At 44.6% G+C, this 9,288-nt stretch overlaps 3 protein-coding genes across 3 annotated transcripts; 2 read left to right on the top strand and 1 right to left on the bottom strand. All coding sequences in view use genetic code 11, as the record gives it.

Annotated features, from left to right (window-relative positions):
- Positions 1-724: 724 nt before the first annotated feature.
- EGR_03820 (Periphilin-1) lies at positions 725-3,315 on the bottom strand (the record flags this gene model as incomplete). Its single annotated transcript, XM_024493069.1, has 9 exons — positions 725-860; positions 1,428-1,480; positions 1,521-1,938; positions 2,012-2,273; positions 2,348-2,598; positions 2,667-2,895; positions 2,928-3,004; positions 3,039-3,167; positions 3,203-3,315. The coding sequence occupies 9 exons, from the start codon at positions 3,313-3,315 to the stop codon at positions 725-727; spliced, it is 1,668 nt and encodes a 555-aa protein (XP_024352530.1).
- Positions 3,316-4,536: 1,221 nt separating this feature from the next.
- On the top strand, positions 4,537-4,874 carry EGR_03821 (hypothetical protein; the record flags this gene model as incomplete). Its single annotated transcript, XM_024493070.1, has 3 exons — positions 4,537-4,642; positions 4,680-4,779; positions 4,811-4,874. The coding sequence occupies 3 exons, from the start codon at positions 4,537-4,539 to the stop codon at positions 4,872-4,874; spliced, it is 270 nt and encodes an 89-aa protein (XP_024352531.1).
- A 204-nt stretch (positions 4,875-5,078) lies between these two features.
- EGR_03822 (Histone-lysine N-methyltransferase, H3 lysine-36 and H4 lysine-20 specific) lies at positions 5,079-9,039 on the top strand (the record flags this gene model as incomplete). Its single annotated transcript, XM_024493071.1, has 5 exons — positions 5,079-6,048; positions 6,119-6,168; positions 6,478-7,020; positions 8,230-8,532; positions 9,004-9,039. 5 exons carry the CDS (start codon positions 5,079-5,081, stop codon positions 9,037-9,039), a joined length of 1,902 nt encoding a protein of 633 aa, XP_024352532.1.
- Positions 9,040-9,288: the final 249 nt, after the last annotated feature.

Raw genomic sequence — 9,288 nt, forward strand, 5'->3', positions numbered from 1 at the left:
AAACCCCGCAATAAGGCGGCTGTGGAGAGGAGGATTGGAAGGCTATCGCCATGATTGGTGGAAGTACATATCCTGTAACTCCCCTCCTTCGACGCGTCTGCCAGTGTTGCCATTAGTTACTTCTCGTCGTTTCTATTCCAGCCTTGAATGACATTCAAGGAGGGGGAGCAACCGACCTTGAGGCGCCTATGGCTAGACGGTACCTACGCTGAGTCTGCTTCACGAGTCAGCTGCTAGTCATTTAATGAGTGATAAAGCAGCTGCCTCTACGTCCCAAAGGAACGGGGTGGAGATCGAGCAACGGACCCCACCCCCGTGTTGGTCTTAGGCTCGGAAAAGAGTACTAACCTGCTCTTCGCACCATTGAGCGAGAAGCCCCCGCCAGTCGCCACGCTATGACGAGCTCCATCGGCATTGCAGCCTCAAGGAGACGAGCACATGACTACAGCAGTGGCTACCCATCCCAAATCAAACGCAGAAGACAACACGGCAACTAAGACTCGAATGCACCTACATATAAATAAAAGGACCTGGAAGTGCTCCATTAGCCAATGGAACCAAAAAGGTCACCAAGTAGCATTCTACCGTTACTGTACATTCATTATGAAATTTATAAAATGATCGATAAAAACATGATAAACAACAAATAGTGTGCGCATGTATGTGGTACACAACAACGAAATCCCCGTTTTGCTCATTCCTCGTCTTGACCCTTTGCTAAAAGTCAATTAAGCGCTCCAGCATTTCCATTCTCCACGCTCTCAATGTAGACCCGCAAATCCTCAATGCTTCGCTGACCGCGCTCGTGCAGAATCTTCTTCAACAACGGTAACAATCGCTCCTCCAATTCATTGTCCTTGCTACAAAGCACAAAAACAAGACCATCCCGTCACGGTGCAGGCCGAGGTGGGATCAGAAGCCGAAGGGTGATTAATGATAGCCCATCAAATCGTGCCCATCAACAACAAAGGGAACGTGTAAACAAACTTACGTGCCCAATGAACAGTACACACGGGATTAAAACATCCAATAAAGGACAGGATAGATGATGGGTAAAATAAGCCTCCTCTTTCACTCATTTAGCAAAAACCCGGTCGAGATAAAGTCATAAAGTGTATCGTCCACCACAGAGTGGGGATAGGAAGAGCGGTTTAAAGGAACATGGATTGTTAAGGTAATCGCATACGCGCCGCAATGCGTGCCCCAAATAATAGTAGACCACAACAGTAAGGGATGAGTTGGGATGCAACTCGCAATCTCGTAAATAAATGGAATAACAACTCCAGGGTAAACCAATCCTTGGCAGTGTACAGAGGCTAAAAAAGAGTGCATTATGAAGTAATAGTGGTAGAGGTATGGAAAAGCGATTAGACCACACACACAGGTAGCCAAAAAGCAGAGTAGCATCGCAAGGGAAATCCACTAACCTGATGAGAGTCTTCACAACAGTAGCAAACGTTTCACAATCCTTCTTATATTCCTATTGAAAATGGGATAAAGTAAAACAAAAAAAAAACCACCTCTTCGATAGCCACTTTTTTATCCTGAATGAGAGTCTGTTTGTCTTTAGGACCTTTGCTATTTGGAGTTATCTGAGGCATCTCTAGAGCGGCAGTCTCCTCCCGAGACTTATTTTGTGCTCTGATCACCGGCTTTTCGATAGTTGGAGGACTAGCTTCAATCTGTCTATGGCTGCGATTGCTACTACTACGGCTGCTACGACGACTCCTGCTGCTATTATCAGTGTCCATGTCAGCCAATTTGTTTCCAGCTTTGTGAGTGATAAGAGGAGAGAGAATGATTTTACTGTTAGCAACAGTGGGCTTCCCACTATAGGCAGCGAAAAGGGAGCCAGACGGTGCCGAATCGCGAACGGCCTCCTCGGAAAAATTCACTGGTCTCCAATTTGAACCAGTAAGAACTGTTGAAGGTTTCAGTCTAAAGATTGAGGGTTAAGGATCAGTGCAGTAACAAGAAGTAACCAAACATAATTAAGCAGAGCACAATTTACTCTTTAGCGAGAGAAGGACTCTTAGAGTTTTTGGGAAGAAGTCCCGTTAAAATTGGAGAATGATGCTTCTGCCGTTGGTGCTGGCGCCTTGGCGACGCTGATTTTGAGGAGGAACGAGAAGATACCGAGCGACTCCGAGATGCAGACTCACGGAACTGCGGAGGTTGTGACTGCAGACGCTTTGAAGACAACTGAATCAAACCACTCAGCAACCCGCTACCTTCACGTTCACCACCGCTAACCAACGGGGCGTTGGAAAAGCCTAAACAGAAATAAGAGACGTCCTAAAATTCGTGGGAAGAAGGGATGCTCCAAGCAAAGTACTTGACAACTAACTAGAACGAGTGTTGTCCGGTGATTTACCACCCTGGCCAGATTGTCTGATGGCCGATCCACGATATGGAAATGAGCCACGTCGGGGAGGCAAATTGCCCCGGTTAGAAAGCGATCGATTTGAAATCGAATGCGATGACGAACGAGAACGGGAGGAAGCGCTTCGAGATTTCCTAAACCTCCCACGCGACATTCTCGAGATACCTTCATTGGCTTGCATAGAATCATTTTCTAAGTCGTGTGCCAATCGTCTCCTAAAATCAGAAAAAAAACGCGGTTACGCACATTAAATGCACGATTAAGTGAGTGAACTTCAACCTACCGTTTAGGAGAGAGGGTCGTGGAGCCTACGCGAGATCGTGATGATGAATGAGAAGAAACTGATGGGCGGCTGCCAAATCGCCTCCCAGAAGGAGGACCTCCGGAATAGGAACGTTCCCTAGTACGGTTGGGCGAATATGCACGACCTCGACGATCAGGAAACCCTCTATGATTACCCCTGAATCCTCCTCTCACAGCACGAAAACGACTGTGTCTTTGTTCCTCATAAACTATAAAATGCATGGCTGATCAGGAAACTTACCTCGAGCCCTAGCCTTTTTCAGATCCTTAAACCAAGTAACTTCGACCGGATGACCAAGCAGTTCCTTGCCGTTGTACCTAGAGCCAAAGTAAAATTTGACTAGAACATTACTTTTCCAACATCTCTCGCGCGGTTTCATGGCTCTTAAACCTTATTGCAACAGAAAACCTGACTTTGTCCTCCGAGGTAGAAAAGAACTCAACCGTGCACTTTGAACTCGTTTCAGAAGAAAAGTGATTTCTTGACAAAGATTAATTGGCAAACGATGTCCATACTTGACCGAGTCTACATTAGTTGAACCGGGAAGGCCGCGAATAAAGATTGTATGCCGACTTGGAGGAACAAACCTGGGATTAACCCTGTCCAAAGGCTGGCGTCTAAAGCTCATGACACGGAAAAGCGATATTCAAGAATGGCCAATTGCACGTCTTATTAAATAAAACAAATTTAAGGTAAAGTGCGACAAATGTTTATGGCTACATGTCCTTGCGTCAAACGCTAAAAGTTCTTAAAAGTTAAACAGCCTTTAAAAATATGAATGCCTACAAATAATGCAGATTAGTTATTTTAACCTTAAACAAAACCGTCACTCCCATTTGTTTGCCTGGAAAGTAGCACCTGTTCTTCATTCTCAAGTTTTAAGTGAATTACAGCTCATTAAGAAGTGTTAGTAACCAAATTCGATAGCAGGCTGTACGTGATTTCGTATTCCTTTAATGCTTCAGGTTAAGTTAAAACGGTTAAAAAATCCTGTGAAGGCATAGGATAAGCAGCGTAGTTACAGAAACTTTTGATAAAGTAAGTACTGACTAACAATTCTGAAACCTAGGAACGAACTTGCCCAACTTCACTAAATATACCAGAGTTTTCCTCAGTTTTACGCATTACCTTTATGCACTGATCATAATTGTAAAGCGGAGGTCTTTGTAACGTTTTACTTAAAAAAAGCAACTTGGCAAACAACTTATGTGGTCCTAAAATTGGGAGTTGATGATTCTACAATGCAGAAAACATAACGGACGACTGCGTTTGGCGATCCCAACGCAGGGCGAGACTCGCAGGTCCCCCCTCCCCTCGTTCTAGTGTCCATAGAACAACTCGATTGATTTAATTTCGACATATTTATTAAAAGGGAAGTGGATCGGGAGAACAAGTACAAAGTTTGGCTTGGGGAGGAATCGCAATCGCTCGCAGGCTTGGGAGGCGCTGACTCTGCCGGCAAATCTCACCTCAGCCACTATGTTGTGCTGATAATTCTAATAACAGATGTCAAAATATATGATTTACTTATTATGACAAGATCTTTAGGGCTGCTTGGTACATAACTCTGCTTGGGAAGCAGATATTGAGTTTTGCTGTTTAGTGCATCAGGATCACTTAATTTAACGAAGTGCTCTCTAAGACAGTCATATTGTCTAGATGGAAACTAAGTCCTGATTTTCACAAATAGCAAAAACTTGGAGGCACGCATTTTGCAAAGTGACTATGAATATCTTAGAATGTAATATATAACCTGTCTCCTGTTGAAATGTGAGTTGATAATGCGCATGATTTCCAGTTGCACCGGGTGAATTGCAATTGAAGTCCAGTAACCTATTTCAGCGTTTTCATGGCTGAGAATTCTAAGGAGGAGAACAGCTCAAACAAAGCTAAACCAGTTGTTGATCTGGGAATTCTTGAAGCGGATGATGATTTCGAGGAATTTCCGGCAGATGGTTGGTGTCAACTTGTGCAGTTTTATGGACTATATAGGTTGTGCGACTGGTTCATGTGAAGATAATGGCGAAGTGTCGCTCTGGGAGGATAACTGGGATGACGATATTGTAGAGGAGGAGTTTTCAACGTTGTTAAGGTTTGCATTATTTTCCAACAAAGATTTTTAGAGCTGAGTTTCAAAAATTGGGAAAAGCATTCGTCCTTCCTGATATTGTACCTCCTAGGGTGTAAATCTGCTTTCTTGAATAAACGTTTCGTATTTATGGCCATCTTTTTTTCTCTCTGCTTTGTTAAGTTTAAATGCTTGCATCTCAAGGTTTTATTGAGTAAAATCGCTATTTGTCCCGGGAGGCTTGCTTCCCTAGGGGAGGTAGTGGTTAATAATCATGAGCGTCATTTTTGCCGCTTATAGGTTACATGCAAGGCGCTATTTAAATGGACACCAACCACACACATTCCCCAAATGCTGAGGCCAAATCAACAACTGGAGACAGGTTTCAAAACCAGGATTTTGATCCACAATCAGAAGATAGTAATTCCTATTCGCCACAACAGTCCTATATTGGGTGGGATGGCACTGTGATACTTAGCCCACAGCCGTGTTCCGATCCCGCTTCGTCCGACTGTAGATCTCCCTCTTCCCCAAGGTCGGATCATTCCAGACTTGATTCTTCCCCATATTTGCATCAACAGCAGCGGCAGCTCCTAAAGCAGGAGGAAGTGGCAGGTGGTCAAGAGGGGGATTTCTATTCTCCTACTTGCGAAGAAAACGAGGACCCAAAGCAGTCCAGGAGTGGTGGTTCTTTCCATCAGCGGACCACGGCGAAAGCTATCTCTTCCAAGTATCGTTTTGGTGACTCAGTCGGTGCGGCCTCCAGATACCGTGTCATGACATCCAAGATGCAGATGGTGTCTAAATTAGCCCAGGGAGTTCTGGTATGGGCTCTTCTACCCTCCAGATACCGAATTCCGTGGTGGCCGGGTATTGTAGTGAGTTCTCAGCCGGTCAAACGCAAGAATAAAGAAGGTGAAGAAGTTTGCTACTATCGAATAATGCTCATCTGCTCCCCACCTCATCTTGAAGATATGGTCTCCTTCTTCGTTGCACGAAGCAATTTGCGCATCCTCAAGACTCGAAAGGCATTTGAGGCCTTTATGCAAAGCTCTTTGCTTCAAGTCTTCAGCAAGCCCGTCATTGTTTCGAATTTTATTGTTCCTACCCACCAGGAACAGTTCTGGTTGTTGGCCAGGGAGAAATTGGTGGAAATGGAGATGATGTCCGAAAAGTCTCTGCTCTCCAGACTGAAGTATCTCCAGTTAGATTTGTCTACTCTTCGAGAATTGTGGAGAATGGAGGATGTAAAACGGAAAGAAAAGCTTGCTAGGCTAAAGGAGAGTGGCTTAGGTGCGTAGTGGTTGTCTGCCTCTTGGGCAAATATAAGTCAGTATATTTACCATAGTTTTTGGGATTTTAGCGCAGCCAAGTGCGGTGGACAAGCGTTACACTGTCCTTGTGAGGCGAGAGGTTGGTTCATCCGTTCTCTACTTTAAGCAAAGCTAAATCGTGAGAATTAGCGCATTTTACTTTGCCGCAGGTAGCTAGCTACTCCGATCTCTTACGTAAATCGTTTTTTAACGTTGAAAGATTTATCCGTAGGAGGACTATGCTATCTATGCAGAATTTGCTAATTTATGATGGTTTCTGTGATTGCCAGTTGTCATAAAAGTTCATACAGAGATGTGGCACTCATGCGATTTGTGACTGGTGCCACTGACAGCTTCAAAGATTGATCTCAGTCTCACGCTCCCCTGACCTGCATTTCTCTTTTTTCAGCCGGCAACTCTACCCAAGAGTGAATTTGCATTCAGATCCCTACTCCACGTCTTCAAAGGTAACGCACTAGCCCGTTTTATCTGCTGCGTATGTCTAAAACCCGGTCGGTTGCTGCTGAAACCAAAGAATAAGAAAGAAGAGCAGGAAGAGGAGGAGGATGAGGGTGAGGAGACAGAGGCGGCTGAAGAGCAGGAGAACGGAGAGGATGATACCGATGATGAGGACGATCAGGGAGAAAGAGGAAAAAAGTCGAAAAGGGGTCCAAAGCTGAAGTGCCATATCTCCTCCTCCCTTCCTGCAAATCATGTAAAGCAGGTGACCAAAGCACAGAAGGCATATGCTCGTAAACTGGCCGAGATCGAGGCAACAGCCATGCAAACGTGGCCAATTTTGGCGCCGTGTGCTGGACGCTGTCCCAACTATCTTCATTTGGACTGCGCTACTCCCGGCGACAGCCGGTCTGCTTGGGAGGAGGAGCAGGAGCCCCCAAAAGTCTTCTGTCGCCTCTGTAAGGAAGGACTTCGTCAATGCTGCATCTGTCTGGTAATTATCACTTGATACCCAATCTCGATTCCATTACTCGGTTTTCACTTGCAGTAGCACTGGAAATTATGAGTAAATTTCAAGATACAATAGGATTCGACTTCACAGTATCTCACCGCCATTATCATTCACGATACCTCATTATCCACAATGTCCCTTTTGCTACCTTTCAAAGTTGTTTCTCCTTGAAGGAGAATGAGATAGCGCTGCTATGTCAGGGCCTGACAGCCCAGAGCAAGTTTGGTGTGTAATTCGTTTCATCAATCGGACGTCTGTTTTGCTATGGTGGAATTATTTAAGCTGTGCAATCATAAATTTAGGGTTCTGAAAACGGGTACGAATTTGTGCCGGCTAGCTACCCCATAAACATAATCGCATCACGGATCGTTGTGTGAGTTTGACGAAGTAAACAATTGTTCCGTTAAGTGAATTTCATTGCTTGTAGGCCCGATTGGATTTGACCAGATACCAGCACTTTAATACTTCAGAACTAACAAATCCCATAAATGTTATTTTTTCAAGCTATAAATAAGTCTTCGAGATTTGGTTGAGTTTGATTTAAAGGAATTTCACAGGAGCCAATCTGTATCTTCATGAAACCGTTAACTGGTTTGCTTTTCCAGACATTCAGGCAGCTTAGAAAAGTACTGGGTCGGTTTATTTACATCATGTGGTTTGTACCAGCTGGGTAGCCGGCTGACTGAATTTCTAGGCGCAGGCAAACTTTGCGAGGTTCTCACTTTACCAATACAATGTACTTAAAAGAAATGCTTCCTTACAAATTCTAAGCCTTCATGGTGAATTTTGGTTGGATAATTTGTAGAGATGGCTTTTTACGATGATTCTTCTGCTTAATTCGTTCTTCATTTAGCTTCTTGGTCTACACCAATTTGATTGACTAGTCATGGTTAATCATATCTCCATAAAATGCAGCTTAATTTAACGTAGATCTAGGCAAATACACGGATTGTGGGAGGTTGGGCTATCTTACGACAGCCACCTTTACACGTCTGACAGAAGTGCATTGACAGCTTTCCAAAATGCCTGTAGGTAAAGGTTTCACCAAATGAAAAGAGAGTTTGTAGGGTTTCAATGAATACTTGCAGCATAAAAGGCTATATGCACTAATCTTACGGACAGATGCCACCACATGGTAGGCCTCTTGGGCACCGCGTTTCATCGAGTGGCTTCCTACCTTCCCTCCCGTAGGAGGTGCAGCCAGCCCAGAACCGCAGCCGCGGTCGTCAAAACGAACGGGTGCTGCGTCGATGCGCCGCATCGAATTGTCGTCGATGGTTCCACCGCACCACCTGTCTGCGCCGACTGCCTCACGAGTTGTTGGTGCGCGACGGGTGTGCAGAGAGCTTCACTTGTCCTGCCCACACCTGCATGGCGTGCTACGCCGAGACGCCGGGCATTTGGCCTCACCCCACCAGCTACTTTGTCCACTGCTTTCTCTGCCCAGCTACCTTCCATGCCGATGAGTGGTGCATTCCCGCTGGCTCTATTTGGGTGAGTTCTAGGTTTTTTTTTCTTTTGAGTGTTGTCGTAGAGGTTCTCTGTGGCCACTTGATTGCTTCTGACACGTTTGGTTGATCAGAAGAACTCGTGAGGTGGGGGTGGGGTTCATAAGCTAATTTGTCACCATCACGAGAAAGGATTCGAATCAAAAGCAGTTATGCATTCTCATGAAATTGATAGATTTACCTGTTGTTACTTGTCTGTTGTGCTGTGGGTTTTCTTTCGCCATACATTACATAATGTGAAGAAATTTTCTTGTGCTGGTTAGTCTTTGTAGACGCATCTTCTTAAAAACAAAGCTGTTTAATAATATTTTAAGGCAGCTTCAGGGAGCTGCGTTTTCTATTCACTTTGGTGTCAATTTAGTGCCGTTTAAACCTCCGTACGAGTTAGCTTCAAGCTCTTACGACTTGGGAAGGTGTTGGGTCTTTAAGCTCTAGCAGTTTCTCACTGCTATTATAGCTAGCTCCTTTAAGGAAAACTAGGAGGGAGTGGTGATTTTAACTCATTTTTTACTTCTTCAAGTTCCATTATTAATCAGGACCCAGGACTTTGACAAAAATTTGATGTGACTTCAAAAGGTACTCTTATGACACTTGACGATCCATAATACGCGTCGTCTGAACGGTGAAATGAGGTAGCTTTATCTTATGAAAGAGCTGGAAGACTACCAGCCATGTTCCATGTCGTTGGCATGGAAATCAAATTCCAGCATACTGAAGGGCCTCGAGTATTTTCCATGTTTTT

The sequence above is a fragment of the Echinococcus granulosus genome (assembly GCF_000524195.1).
Source record: "Echinococcus granulosus chromosome Unknown EG_S00021, whole genome shotgun sequence".
NCBI classification, from domain to species: domain Eukaryota; kingdom Metazoa; phylum Platyhelminthes; class Cestoda; order Cyclophyllidea; family Taeniidae; genus Echinococcus; species Echinococcus granulosus.